Consider the following 16,297-nt stretch of genomic DNA (forward strand, 5'->3'; position numbering starts at 1 on the left):
TTCCGACATAGCTTAATGCATGTAAACATACATAATTATAAAATAAAATTATTATATAATTAATATAAAAAAAATCCTCCACCCTTCCAAACTCCCTTCCAGCCTCTCCGCCCCGGCAGTGGGAGTCCCCAACGCACAACTGGGTGACTGATTCTAGGCCACGGTGGCGCAGAACTGGCGCCTCCAGCGGTGCTAGGGGGATGACCGTGAAATAAATTTATTTTTTAATTTATCATTCACTATTTTTCAACAAAATATACTAAAAGAAGAATAATATGAAAGGGGGAAGCGACAGAGGTGGGGGAGAAGAATAGGGCATGATGGTGCATTTTATATTTTATATTTTATAAATTTATATATAAATTATATATGTAAAAATTAATTTTAATCATTGATTTAGAAAGAAAGTATCGACTATAAATTTAAGTAACATTTGATCTCGACTGTAGAACTAAAGATAAAAATATGAACCATCAATTTTATATTAGATCAGATTTAACGGTTGTGAAATACAGATAAAAATACAAACATAAAAAACAAGCGGAAAATTCACGCGTTCACAACACCATACTCGAGTGGAGGGGATGCTTTGCACCTTTTTTAAACATTGAGGGGTTAGATTGGTATTTTATTTTCCACAAGGGGTTGGTTATTTATTTCTCATATCACAGGTAAATAAAGAATATTTTTCTCGTTTCATCGATATTATTTCCACTTTTTATGATAACATTTTCTTAATTTTTAGTTATGTGTTTGCCCAAATAATTGGATTCACATGCTATGTTAATTGTATGGGAAGAATAAAGTAAGTTGGATTATTTTGATATAAATCACAAGGATAAGGACAATATATGAGATTTATTGCTTTTGCAATAAGTGATTTCACCTATCCAATATTATTGATCAAATGCATGATGAATACATTGTTATTAAGTACTCACCGTAATATGAAATAAAATCATCGCATGAAAATATTTATTTTTTGGAAGCTAAAATATATTTCTTTTCTTATTCAAATATTTATAGAACATGATTAGCATGACTCATCCACAAATATTTGTTCAGAAATGAATCAATTATGCCTTGGAAAGTTAATTTGGTTTTTAGAAATTAAATGGTTTGTGTCTTAATGTATTTAGAAGGTCATAATACAATTTACAATAAAGCGTTTTTTTCAATTTAATACTCATTGACGCTTCTTTTCACTTTTATAAATACGTGGTCATTCTGACGTACCAATCAAACTGCGGAACAATTCCGCCATTTATTTTAGTCTTCTGTGCTTCTTATGGTTCTGTAATGAATTCATTTAATTCATAATAGGCTTAAAAATCTTGAATTAGAATAGCATGAATTAAGACGAAAGGTCAGTCTAATACTACTCTTAGGAAAAATCAAAATGCTTAATGTAGAACAAATACAAATTTCTGCATGTTTTTTTGATTGTTTTGTTTTTTATTATTTTGCCTTATTTTGATTTGTTTTTATTTCTATTTTTGTGTTTCTCTCTTGTGATTGAGTTTGTGTAGATTGTTTTCAGACAAGTAATGAAACTTTTCATAGTTAAAACATATGACATTTTTGTTGTAGTTTTTTTCACTGGAAACATAATAAAAGAAGAATAATTCGAAAGTTGACATTATTCGATATAAGAAAATAAAAGAATACAAGAAAATAAATTTAGATGGTATGATCACAATTTAAGAAGCGAGATCATGATTAACATTCACCAACATTTGGCGCACTCCTAGAAACGTGGTAATATCTCACTCTTCGGACATCGGCCCCGTGAACAATTGGTCATTACCACCAATCTCTTGTTGCATGGCCGCTGCCATTCCAGGAGAAGGAAGCAGTAGCGGCGGAGGAGGAAGGGAGAACAACTGTGCTTGTTGTTGCTGCTGCTCATTGTTGAGCTCATTATCCTTCTTTTGAAGGTTTTTGAGCATTTCATCTATAGTTGAGTTTAAACAATTGAGCTGGTACAAATCAAGTTGACAGAGATGCTTACCTTGTTGCACCTCACTCAGTAATTGTTGGGACTCTTTGAATTCAGTCCTCTTCATGGATTTCAGGAAATATTCCGACTCCATACTTATCATTTTCTCTAAATATTGCTCGTGTAAGACCATCTTTTTGGCTCTTTCGAAATTAGAAAAGTCCAAAAATTTATATAGTCTCTGCTCAAAGGCGTCAGGGGACGGCCACAAGATTGAATCATTCTCTGCTCCTTGTTTGTGGATTATTACCCCAATGTCGACTCCACAAAGCAACGAGAGCTCGTTTGCTTTCTTGAGCAAGCTGTTCGCCCTTCTCCCAAAAATGGCATTTCTCTTGCTCGCGTTGGCTATTTGCTCGTGTTTGATTCTTCTTTTTGCCATGTCGTTTGACTTTTCAATTATTTACTTTACATATAATTTTACATTGTTGGGTGTATTTATACAAGAGACACACAGTTATTTTTTAGTAAGAGGTTTCGTATTCTGTACTATGGTCAAGAATTGACTGTTAAATATTTCAACAATTTAAAGGGGATTGTGTAATCCTCTCTTTTCAACATGTGTATTTTAAATAATATCCTATTTCTTTATCTAAAATGATAAAATGCATCGCCATACAAAAATAATCAATGAATAACGAAAATTTACAATTTATTTATGGTGTTAATATTTGTTTTATTGAATTCATATTGAGATTTTTTATAATTAATTAATAAAAAAACAACTAATTTGTGTGTAAATTTTAAACATGTCTAATTCATTATTTAATACAACTTCAGGTCTCACTTGCCACTTCTTACTTAAAGCCATAATAATTTCCAGAAAGTCGAATAAATAAGAAGCAAAAATATTTTTTGTTAATAATTTTCTTAATAGATATTCAATTTTTGAAAATGAACAACAAGATGTTATTGCCATATTAATTGAAAAATATTATTGGAATATTATTCTCAACTTGTTGAATTTATGGAATAGGTCATATCAATTTCAGTAAATGGAGCTGTCAACATAGCTGCAATATGATTTTCAGCTTTATATATGTGTTCTTAAAATTGTTAGAAATTCACCAAATAGATTGTATTAATTTTTATTTATTAGAAATATGAAAATTATTTTCAATATACTTTATGGTACCTACAATTTATTGATATGAAAGACATATAATCAAGACTATACTTTTCGTTAATATTGTAATTGGATTCAAGTTTGACTTTGACTCTACATTACGAATTTATATGTTGAATTTAGTCAAATTTTAAATCAATATATGGCATGAATTTTGGTATATTGTTAGTATGAAAACAATATTCAATATATATGAGTGGAGTAAACTTATTAGTACCTAATACTTGTAAATAGATAACCAAATTCCTTATGTAAAATTTAAATGATCTTCTTGATTTTTTTGCATGTTGACCAATATTCATAACTGTATTTAATCGATTTTCGAAGATTATGAAGAGATTGTTCATTATACATATATATATATATATGTATCTTTTAGTTTGTAGAATCTATGTGTAATGATCTCACTTCTATTATCATAGGCAAACAAGACCTTTCACAGAGTATACAATCGTCTAAGTTTTTCTTTAAAAGAAAAAAAAAAGGGTTAATTACACTTACACCCCCTTTAAAAATTCATTATTTATAGATGATCCTATTTCATCAGGGTTCGGACAAAAAATGCTGACAGTAGCAAAATAATTATAAAATTTTTTAGTTTTACCCCTCATTTAATATTCTTATATAATAATTTTGTACTTATAATGATGTTAACTTCACCTATATATTTATAATATGTTTATCCCTTTATAGGTACAGAAATATACATAGAAATGTTGAATAAGGATCAAAATTAAAAATTTCTGTATTTTTTTTTTTTGCTAACATCACTATTTTTCATTCAAATCCTAACAGAAAGGGCTAGGTGTCAACAAATAATTTTCAAAAGGGGTATAAGTATAATTTCACAAATGTCTTTAGGAAAATTATAATTTTGTATTTTAGATGGGGTCTAAATATAATTAAATCTTAAAAATAATTTAATATGAAAATCCAATGAAAATTCCAACAAAATATATATACATTACTTAAAGATAATTTAATATGAAAATCCAATGAAAATTCCAACAAAATATATATACATTACATCGACAAATTAAGAATATGTACAGTAGAAAACGTCTTGGGTTCAACTTGAATGATTGTTCCAGGGCTTGAGCATTAGTTTTTGAACACCTCCATCGTTCTCTCCACCAACAAAATTAGTGACATCGCCAGCATTTGACGATACTCCTTAATCATAGTAATACCGTACTCTTCTGACATGGTCCCCATGAATAACTGTCATTACCACCAATCTGTTGTTGCATGGGCTCAGCCATTCCAGAACAAGGAAATAGAGGTGGAGGAGTAAGAGGCAACAATTATGCTTGTTGTTGCTCGTTATTAGCTCATTATTCCTCTTCTGGAGGATTTTGAGCATTCTATCTTTTGTTGAGTCTAAGCAATTTAATTGGTACAAATCAAGTCAATTGAGATGTTTACCTTGTAGCAACTCAACTCAATAACTGTTGAGAATCTTTCGCTTCAGTACTCTTTTGTGGATTTCAAGAAATGCGCTATACCCCTACTTATCATTTACTCCAAATATTTCTCATGTACGCCCATCTTTTTGACTCTTTCCGTATTTGAAAATTCCAAAAATTTATGCAGCCTCTACCCAAAAATTTTAGGGGACAACCACAAGATTGTATTGTTTTCTCATTGTTTGTGGATTACTATGCCAATGTCAATTTCACAGAGGATCCAAAGCTCATTTTCTTTCTTGAGCAAATCTTTTGCCCTTCTCCCAAATATGACATTTCTAGTGCTCTCATTGGATATTTGCTCATGTTTGATTTTTTTTTCTTGGCATCTTGTTTGATAGTTATTTTGAATTGTTTACTTTCATATGTATTTTTGTATTTTATTGGGTGTATTTATACAAGTGAAATACTATTTTTCTTAGTAAGAGTTTTTATAGTGTTTAATGCAGTCAAGAATTAACTATTAATTTCACGAATTTCAAGGTGATAGCGTAAATCTTTCTATACTTTAAACATGTGACTAACAATTTACCGTCAATTTTGGTAGGATTATTTTTTTTAGGCGAGATGGTGAAATATATCATTATACCAAAAAAAATCAACCAACACGATAATTAACAATTTGCTTATGGCGTTTATCTTTATTTTATGAAATTGAGATGGGGATCCAAGTCAATAACGAAAAAAATTATAAATTTTTGGGTATGTATTAAACATATCTAATTGATTCACCAATGTTTTGGTATTTAGTATATATAGCTGCACTTTTATAAGTGAGAGTTATCTCATAAAAACTCTTAACTTATAAAAGTGCAACTATATATACTAAATACCAAAAAATTGGGGAACAAATTAGACATATTTAATACATACCTAAAAATTTAATTCTTTTTTTCAATTATTACGTAAATCCCTATCTCAATACCATAGAATGAAATAATTAACACCATATGTAAATTGTTAACTATCATTATTGGTTGATTTGGTCCGGTATGATGATATATTTTTCATTTTACCTAAAGAAATAACCTTATCAAAATAAATAAATCACACGTTTAAAACATAAAAAGGTTTATGCTATCACCTTGAAATTTTTGAAATTAATAGTCAATTCTTGACCACGTTAAATAATATAAAACTCTTACTAAAAAACTTATAGTATTTCTCTTGTATAAATACACCCAACAAAATGCAAATTACATATAAAAGTAAACGACTCAGAATAACCATCAAACAAAATGACAAGAAAAGGAATCAAACATGAGAAAATATCCAACGAGAATTTTAGAAGTATCATATTTGAGAGGAAGGCAGAAAGTTTGCTCAAGAAAGCAAATGAGCTCTCAATCCTTTGTGGAGTTGACATTGGCATAGTAAACCACACATAAGGAGGAGAAAACAATGCAATCTTGTGGCCATCCCCTGAAATCTTTGGGCAAAAGCTGCATAAATTTTTGGAAATTTTTCAAATTTGGAAAGAGCAAAAAAGATGGTGGTACATGAGAAATATCTGTAGGAAATGATAAGTATGGATACAGAGTATTCTTGAAATCTATAAAGAGAACTGAAGCGAAAGAGTTTCAACAGTTATTGGGTGAGTTGCAACAAGATAAGCATCTCAATCAACTCTATTTGTACCAATTGAATTGTTTAGATTCAAATATAGATAGAATGCTCAAAAGCCTCCGAAAAAAGAGGGATAATGAGCTTAACAATGAGCAACAACAAGTGCAATTATTACCTCTTCCTCCTCCACCACTGTTTTCGTCTTCTGGAATGGCCACGCCCATGCAATAACAAATTGGTCGTGATGACTAATTATTTATCAGGACCGTGTTAGAAGGGCAAGATATTACTAGGGTTCTAGGAATATCGCCAAATGTTGTCGGTGTCACTAGCTAACCTTTAGTCTTCTTTGTGCTATTCTATGAATGAGCCTAATTCTTTGAAGAACTGTCTTACAGAAGACGAAAAGAAGATGCGGAAATGTTCTGCGGCTCTGGTACGCTACAATGGGCACGTATTTATACAAGTGAGAAGAAGCGTCAACGAGTAATAGATAGAGAAAATCACTTTATTGTAGAATCAAATTATGCGAATTAAAATATATTGCAAAATCGAATGTCGTAATCGCATTATGATCTCCTAAATACATTGAGAAACAAACCATTTAATTTTTGAAAATCAAATTGACTTTCCATTTAACTTGAAAATATAATTTCGTCATTGCGCAACTTAACATTTTTTCAGTGAATACTTGAAATTTTGTGGATGATTCATGCTAATCATGTGCGATTAATATTCGAATATGGAAGGAAATATATCTTAGCTTCTATAAATGAAATGCCTTCATATGGGAATTTTATTACATATTATAGTGGGCAATTTTTTATATTCGTGGCATCCGACAATGTATATTGGATAGGAGAAATCCCTTATTCTAAAATCAAATAATGAATACTAATAATATCACGGCAATTCATGTTACATATTGTTCCTATCCCCTGTGAGATGTCTTGCTTGCCTATGATAATACAAAGTTAATCATAGAGATCTACAAACTAAAAGGTACATATTTGATGAACAACATTTTCATAATCTTTCAAAAAATCGGTTCAAAAAAATTATGAATATTGGTCAACATGCCTAAATATCAAGAAGATCATTCGAACTTATCCAAAGAATTTTGGTCATCGATTACAAGTATTAGGCACTAATAAGCTTACGTCACTCAAGCAAATTTTGAATATTCTCATACTAACCATATACCAAAATTCATGTAATATATTGAGTCAAAATTTGACTAAATTTAACATATTAAATTTTGTAATTGTAGAGTCAAAGTTACCATATTGCAGTGATAATATATAAAAGTAAATTGGAGCTCCCTTAAAAACAAAATATCCAATTAATTTTGAACAATTACTTGAAAGATAGCCAGAACTTACAAATAAAGCAAAAGGATTGTATAAAATAAATATTTGACTTGACTTGTTAAAAGAAAAAAATATTTAATAAAATGAATAAGCAATACATCTGCAATGTAACAATGTTCATAACCACGATGGTTTTCAATCAATAAGTGTCCTAGAACATTAATTGTGTTGGCGACGAGTTTGTGTTTAAATGAATTAAGACATAGCTTTTTCTATACCATATGGAAAATCAGGATTTCTGTTAGCAATTCTCATTCTATCACTTCGTCTTTATATGCCAAATTCAGTGAAACATTGTCCATTTTTCGTGCTTCAGTGAGCCTAATACCTTTTTTTTATTTTCACTACAATTAAACATTAACTTATTCGGAGAATTTGATGGTTCATTCGTATGCATTATGAGAACTTGAATCCAATTATGCACGCAACTATATTTAAAGCTCCATTTATTGAAATTGATGTAACCTATTCGATAAATTTAAACATTTTCAGAATTACATATAAGAAGTTGAGCATCATATTGCAATAATATTTTTTTCAAAATATTACAGTAATATGATGTTGTTCGTTTTCAACAATTGAATATCTATTAAGAAAATTATTAACAAACAATATCTTTCCTTCTTATTTATTCAACTTTCTGTAAATTGTTTTGGCTTTAAGTAAAAATAGTAAACATTCAATCTCTACTTAAACAATTGGTTGGATTTAAATCTGATGCAATGGAAGACTACTATGTACACTACGATACTTACAATATTATTGTTGTACTGTATTTATTTTGTTAATCGCGTATAATTAATACAACACTTGTATAAGCTAACAAGTTTTCGACTTATAAACCCCAAATTGTATTGAATATCAGAAAATTGGTGAAAATTTACCCACAAATTATTTTGAAAATTTTAGTCTGGACTCGATTCGGTTAGATTTAAACCAATTATATGGCAAGTGTAATACACTTATCATGTGATTGGTGTACAGTTTAGGAAAGTGACCAATCGCATAACAAGTACGACACACTTGCTTCATGATTGGTTCGATTTGGTCAAACCTGATTTGGGCAAGAATTTTCAATTTTTGGTTGTACTTCCTACATTTGCGCATTTTATAATGAAATCGGATAAATTAATTATATTAATACGTACTTATACTTGCATATAGTTTCATAACTTTGATATTATAACATACTAAAATAGTTGAAAGGAAAATTTTTGAATTCAGAAAACATTTACAACACAAATTTTGGCCTGCACCAGTTATGTACTAGCTTTAAAGCTGACTCTTATATTCTTTCATAGGAATCTTAGTGCAGAATACTTAACACAAAGTTGAGTCATATATGGGAAATTTCGTGGAACTTGCTTTGAGAGGGACATAAGTTTATTTATTCACTTATTACATATCAAATATTAAATCAAAGTTAAATCTTGTACTGCCCCAACATGTTATTTTCACTAAAAATTATCTGAGGTGGTGTTAAACTTGGTCGTTGCATTTCCACCAATGCATTAATTAAATTACGGATAATTACATCTACACTCCTAATCTATGGTTTATTTACACAAATCACCTTGCTTTTTATTAAATTACATATACAATCAACAAAACCGTCAACACTATTTAGACAAAAAACCACCTCTATTTTTTAAAAAATTAAACATATACCCCCAAGAACATCAACATTATTACACAAACTGTCCCTATTTTTCTACTGTCAGGAATGATTTCTATAATTATGCAAAAGATTGAGATGATTTTGTAAACATACGATAAATTAGGAGATATCTCTATTGGATCGAACATCATAGACCGACCACTGTCAACTGATAATACGCTCATATAAAGTAATAAATTTTACAATTTTTGTGAAACGAAGTTAGTTAAGCATGAAAAAGTTGCTACATTGAATTATGCCCATGCATATCTTTAAACTTTACAGCCCTCTTGGTCAATTACAAAAGACCATGCACCCACTGTTCTCTTATATTTTTACTTCTCTTTTGTCATCTCTAGAACAGAATCAAATTTGAATTGAATGGAAGAGGCACAGAGCAACCAACTACTTACGTATTTGCTACAAAATAAGTTAAATTTGTTCTAATTTACACTGATTTCCAGCTATACTACCCACAGGAAACACAACCTACTTCTCTGTTCCATGTAAACTTTGCTTCCCATTCTCCAATTGCTTGATCAAATCCGCGTATCCATCCGCTGAACTAACAGCGAACTCGGTAAGCGCACTGACAGCAACCGACATTCCAGCGCACAACACTCTTATGGCGACCTCAGCCATTTTTTCTGCGGTCATGACTTCATCTTCAAATCGGCCCGCCTCCACCACCTCCATGTTCCCGGCAATTTCCGGTCCGAACCTCTTTGAACCACCTGATTGCCGGCGAGAATCTTCCCGTAATTGTTGTGCATACAATGAGCCGACACCTGCCACGAAAAAGTCCATCCCGTCGAGTACTGGGGCTTCTTGGATGGCGTCCAAGAACCTTGACCATTGAATGCAAATGTTAAATATTGGTGGGGCGCCTAAGGACCGGCGAGGAGAGTATGGTAACTTTGTGCTGGGATCTGGACGAACACAACGCAAGAGCCATCCACTAAGTGCATGGATGTAGGATCGTTGAGAAACAATCCAGGTATCAAAGCAGGCTCTCCAGTTCCTAAGCTCTGTCTCCAGGTTAGAAGCTGAACGAGCGAGCCTGTGTGGCTCGGATGGCGACATTATTGTGTATTTCTTTGTTCCAGAAAGTTTTGAAGGTGTTCCAGCAAGCAAAATCTTGGCTTCATCTAGAGTACGCTTTTGCATTTGATGGCACTCTGCCATCACCTTCCACATTCTTGATAACCTGAGGATAATTGAACAGAAAGTAATACATCCATAGATATGATGATACAGGAGGTACTGTTTGCTAGATGAGCTTAGGAACAAGAAAAGGGGTTTAAAACATACCCATGCACCAATTCTAGGAGCTGCGGCTCCAATTCTTCATCCCGTAAAGTTTCAATCCTCTTTGAGATAGCTTCAACAGAGTGTATAGAAACTTTTATCTGAGTATCCAGGTCTCTCATGGCAGCCCTTGTTTTATCGACAAAAGAAGGGTCGTCGCCTTTCACATCTTGATTTCTAAGTTGTGCACATTTCTTTTCATATTGTATCCGAACACGCTCACCAGCCTGTTAAAAGGACAAAGATAATTTACCAACATGCAGCGTTGTTTCTATGCTACAAGTCTAATACTTGCTTCATGCTGCATTTAATGTGTATTCTTGTATCCTACTAAGGTTCTTGGAGCTGTTTAAGTAACTAAACTAGTTTTTAAAGCTGCCTATGACGTGTAACTATAGATCCGACTGTAATTAGGTTCAGAGGCATACCCTAACTTCCTGGTAAAGTTTCTTTTCCCAAGCATATAATCTGTCCAATGTCGATTGGTGACTCCATATGCAGGACTCCTCGGATAAATCGCTGCTGCTTTCATAGCTTTCCTCTCTTGAAGTTGAAGCAGTGACCAAAAATCTTGCTGATGATGATCGAGATGAAGCCGACCTAAATAATGCTACTGGATTCAACATCTTCATTGCTGAAACCATGAGACCATGAGAAATTAACACAGCAGACAACAAGCATTTAAGCTAACTGATGAGGGTAATTAATTACATCAGCAAGGTAAAAAGGACCAGATTGCCCCTAAATTCTTATGAGATTTACACAAAAGAAGTGGACCCACGTGTAAACTCGCCCCGACCCGACCCGCCTGACCCGATCCATATGAGAAGACCCGGATTGTCAGTCGTTTGATCATCTGACACACACAGATGATGCCACGTGGAGCCTTCTCATACAGTCCCGTACACTAGAAATACCGGTAAATATGAACGTTTATAAGTGCATTTATTATATTCTCAGTCTTACAAGCTCTACTGAGATATAATTCGACCCCACTCTTTCTAACTTAAGCATCGGAGGGCCTTAGCTGGGGGCCACCCAGCAAGCCTAACGTGTGTTCTGTTCTCAGGATCCATTGTCAGGAAGTTCGAAGATGGTTATGCGAACCGACCTCAGGGTATCCAGGTCCCACGACCCGACCCCGATTGTGCAACCTGCATCACTAACCATTTCGGGTACTTTTTCAACTGAAACCGACTTCTTCCCTATCCTCGGTTGAAAAAAAAAAGATGCAATCATGAAGGATTTAAGCATTCAAAACAAAGAAGGATATGAAAGATTATATAAAAGGATATAATCTTTACATAGAAATTCTTTCCACAATGAAATTGCTGAACCTAATCTTCTATGGATGTTAGCCTCATTTTCCAAAATCAAATTCAACATTTTAATGGATTTTAAATTCAACATGTATTATTTTGTTTTAATTATGCTTCCAGAAATAGCATTCATATACAAATGGCAAGAAAATATAGCATTTAATGGAACATTAAAATGTAATCAAAGATCGTTGTCGGACCTGATAGATCATTTGAAGATGACGAGTACCGTGCCCTGCTGGCCTCCAAGATGGAGGACATCTCACCAGCCGCATTACAAGCAGCCACGAATTGATCTTCAAGATCCTTAATAACTTCTGCCATACTTGTTGGCCTTCTGTTTACATAAACGGTGAAGCCAGGTGTTTCCTCTTTTGATTCACAATCAGCAACTGCTGTTTCTTTTTTACTTATTTGACCTACATTTTGAGCTTTTGCTACTTCTATGCTTTCTTTTTCCTGGGACGGTAATTCTTGGACATGTTTCTCCAGTTCATGTCCTCCATCTGTTTCACAATCGCTGTCACTGTCATCGCTGTCGTCAACATCTTCCACGACAACTTCCTCTCTCTCAATGTTCACGTTAAATTTACCACTCTCCTCTTTATTAGTCATCCTATCATCAATATCTTCATGTTCCGTTTCCTCTTCTAACTCGGGTATGCCTTCCTCTTCTCGAACTTGTTGTAGCTCAGCATTCTCATCGTCCAGCATCCCTTGATCAACGCTGCTTCTGGTGGGATAGCCATAGTAATCTAACGAAGAAAAAGGGTTCCAGAAGAAATCCCATTGAGATGTTTGAGGAGAAGGTGGAGGATAATTTGGTCTATTATTGGGAGAGTACTGGAAGAATGAAGCGTTCATTGGAGATGATTGCATTGCGAACATGCTGTCCATACCGAAATGACGGATGGGAGAGTAAGCTTGGACTCTGTAAGTTTCTGGTGACTGAGGCAGTCTCTCCTCAACAGAAACAGAAGAATTTCCACCAGACTTGAAGTAATTTATCTTGTAAGATGAGTTGGTTTCAGATTTAAATGGTGTTACTGAGAAGGAGTCAGGTGATATTGAGATGAAACCAGGGCTTGTTTTCTTTATAGGGGTGAACGCCGGTGTCGTAAACGAATCTAACAGAAACTCCCGGGGCTCGTCTCCATCAATATATTCTCGAAGCGCAGAAGAAACTCTTTTCATGGCTTGTATATAAGCAATATGACCGGAGGCGAACTTCGCTCTATGCTCAACAGCTTGTCTAATGAACTTCTTCCTATCTTTACAAAGCTGGACAGCTTCTTCATCATCCAACTTCGATGTAGAACATCCCATCTTTTTCTTCAACTTTTTCCTATGGCAAACTTTTGACCTCTAAGAATTTTTCAGGCTTGAATCGAAATGGAAATCACAAAGAAGCAGTTCTCTTGTTGTCCCCACCAGATTCATAAGGAAACCCTCTCTCTGCAAAGAAGAAAATAATCAGCAGAAGTCTAAGAAGCAAGTCAAGTTAGAGACAAACTAAAAGATGCAGAAACGGCAAAGAATGCAAATAACATTGGATGACATGACAAAGTTCTTTACTTCGATCTGAAGATACAAAAAAATGCTCGAACACAGCTTAAAAGCAATAAAGAAAACACCAATTTTCATCATCCAAAGACACGAAATCTCAAACCTTCGACTACAGCAAACATAATTTGTGTGAGAATATATCGTCAATGTGCTCGGATTAGTTATTTCGAAGTAGTCCCAAGATTTTCAATAGTGCAAACATTAGAAGCTGGAACCTACCAAGACTAGAGGGACAAGTCTGGAAAACTAATCAAGTTTTAGTTACCTTGATAGGATGGAAAGCAAAGTAAAGTGAAAGACAAGTGGCTCATAAAAAGAGGGAATACTGAATGGAACTACAAAAGCACATGGAATTGCCAATCTCCAGGTGACAATCTTTATCAGAAAGCTGAATAAAGTCCTAAAGACATGCTCTTTAAATCCATCAAAAACCAGACATTGATGCCCACCTGAACTGAGTAAAAGTCGAAAACGAAATTTATCAGAGAAAATGTTTTAAAAGCAGAACTCCTTCCTCAGACATCACCTTGACTGTGCAGAAAGTGACTCAAACATGGGATCCAAACACCCTTAAAAATAAGAAAGTACAATACAAAGAAACAAAAATTAATGTCTGGATTTCCTGAGCCGAGTCGCCAATCAACACGAAGAACAAAGGATCAACATCAATGTTTCACTAAATTTGAGAACCAGACGGAGAAAAACCATATGAAAAACACTGAATTCCAGTTCAAGAAACAGACACAAGAACTAATGAAACACTCTAAATGCAATAAAGATCTTAACATAAACAGAAAACCCTCTTGAGAAAGAAAAAATTCCAAGAATTCAGCCACGGAAATGCGTGAAATTCATCAAAAACGCATTAGCTTCTAACAAAATAACAAAAACCCATGTACGTTTCACAACTCAATCACGCAAATCACCAAGAAAACAGAATTATGAATGCAGTAAGGAGCAGGACAACCATGAAACAAAACCTTTCAAGAAATGACAAGTGTCCAAAAACTCCCTCAATTCCGACACACATATAAAACCTTTACGCGTAACTAACAAACTGAACAGAGAGAAGCAGGAGCGAAAATCTCTGAAATGAGAATGGAATGAGCGGACATTCGTACCTCAGTGCACAAGTTGTTGTTGGCTGCTTGATCACAGACTTCGCAGTTGTGTGCGGGAAGAGAGAGAGAGAGAGAGAGAGAGAGAGAGAGAGAGAGAGAGAGAGAGAGAGAGAGAGAGAGAGAGACGTTGGTCGAGAAGAAAAGCAACGGTCAAAAAATATGTTTAAAGGGAGAAAAAGAAAGGAAAAAAACAAAGAAATAAAGCGAAATAAAGGAAAAGCATAACACGACGTAACCAGGATATTGCCCTTGTTCTTCTACTATATTTCGGATATGCCCTCACACGTTCGTATTCATTGTGCACCTTTTTACTAGTCATGCATTAATAAGCACATGATTATATTTTTCTCTTTTTGTTACCAATTATGCTCCTATTATTTGTCAATGTGAACATATCAAGAATTTTAAGATATTTTCAATAAAAATAAATTAGGTAAAAATATTAATCGATCTTGTGAAGAAAAATAGAACACTTTTTATTTATTTCAACTGAGTTTCATATATTATCAATCGATATAATTTAATTAGTGCACATTTACAGTATATTATTTCCCAAATTATTAATAAATCAAAGAATCATGGATAATTAAAAACACAATGCTCATGGCCGGCACTCTACTTTTAGATATTATAATTAGTACAAATATTTAAAGAATTTGATTCTTATACATGCATCAATATTTTTTTCTTTTTTTTTTTTGTTTATTAATCAATATTCTCATGGTCAATTGGAATAGTCATCTTTTAATTAACTTTAATCTATATCCAAAATTCGTGACTTATAGTGACACATTGCAACTCGTGTCCTCCTGCCACCACATGTCTTGCGTTTGGCAGTTATAACTTATCCGTATATTCAGTCCACATGATAGCAGAAACCCCCATCTTTTGGGATTCAGTTGGTTGCAAATAGGGCTGTCAATGAGTCGAGCTCGACCATTTTTGTCGAGCTCGACTCTGGAACTTCGAGCTCGAGCTTGCCAATGAATTCTCGAGCTCGAGCTCAAGCTCAAACTCGAGCTCGGTTTCTCGAGCTCGAGCTCGAGCAGATTTCAACTCGTGCTCCCCAGCTCGAGCTCGATCTTGATTTATCCTGTTGAATTATGAGTTTGAACACATTTGCAGAATAATTTACTTTTAATCGACTAATCATTTAAAAAAACAAACAAGCCAACCAAATTCATAATACCAAATAGAAACCACAATATATAAAGATTAAATTTGTCAATAAACCATTTAAATAAAAGTAAATTATTTACATTTATTATTATTATTATTATTACTACTACTACTATTATTATTATTATTATTTTAAATCATAAGATCGTATCATAAAATTTTTACATAGATATAATTGAAATTAATATATGTTCACAATCTGCAAAATTTATATATTTATAAATGTTAATATGACATTGATGTAACTATCATGTTACATTATTGAACAAAATAGGTTAATCGAACCATCAAAATTCAGATCAGACCGTTAGATATGATAAAACTTACAAAAAAATACGTTTGGTAAAGTTTTAGACTTATTGGATATACGGATGTCGAGATATCGTACTCGAAACATAAGAGTAATCATTCAATACGGTGTATCGTTCAATCAGGCCATGTGATTTTAAATCATACCGTCTGATATGATCTAATGTGCACAATCTTGTATATGTTTAAATTTCGTATGAATCAGGTGCCCAGATTTTAAGATATCGTAATTATTGATTAAACTTTTTAATCTCATTATTTATATAATAAAATAATAATTAAAATTTTTCAACCATCATCATCATCATCAT

At 33.2% G+C, this 16,297-nt stretch overlaps 2 protein-coding genes across 5 annotated transcripts; both read right to left on the bottom strand.

Moving 5' to 3' along the window:
* LOC105161788 (agamous-like MADS-box protein AGL80) lies at nucleotides 1,767–2,381 on the bottom strand. Its single transcript, XM_011079602.1, has one exon. The coding sequence runs from the start codon at nucleotides 2,379–2,381 to the stop codon at nucleotides 1,767–1,769; it is 615 nt and encodes a 204-aa protein (XP_011077904.1).
* On the bottom strand, nucleotides 9,541–14,593 carry LOC105161647. 4 transcript variants are annotated; one of them, XM_011079401.2, is made up of 5 exons: nucleotides 14,499–14,593; nucleotides 12,012–13,266; nucleotides 10,921–11,126; nucleotides 10,496–10,719; nucleotides 9,541–10,391 (listed from the first exon to the last, which is right to left on the bottom strand). In XM_011079401.2, the coding sequence occupies exons 2-5, from the start codon at nucleotides 13,135–13,137 to the stop codon at nucleotides 9,674–9,676; spliced, it is 2,274 nt and encodes a 757-aa protein (XP_011077703.1). In that variant the 5' UTR covers nucleotides 13,138–13,266; nucleotides 14,499–14,593; the 3' UTR covers nucleotides 9,541–9,673. The 4 variants fall into 4 exon arrangements, with proteins under 4 accessions (XP_011077703.1, XP_020549729.1, XP_020549730.1 ...); XM_020694070.1 differs by lacking the exon at nucleotides 14,499–14,593 and adding an exon at nucleotides 14,358–14,464; XM_020694071.1 differs by lacking the exon at nucleotides 14,499–14,593 and adding an exon at nucleotides 13,827–14,035.

This window comes from Sesamum indicum, linkage group LG5, assembly GCF_000512975.1.
Source record: "Sesamum indicum cultivar Zhongzhi No. 13 linkage group LG5, S_indicum_v1.0, whole genome shotgun sequence".
Lineage (NCBI taxonomy): Eukaryota > Viridiplantae > Streptophyta > Magnoliopsida > Lamiales > Pedaliaceae > Sesamum > Sesamum indicum.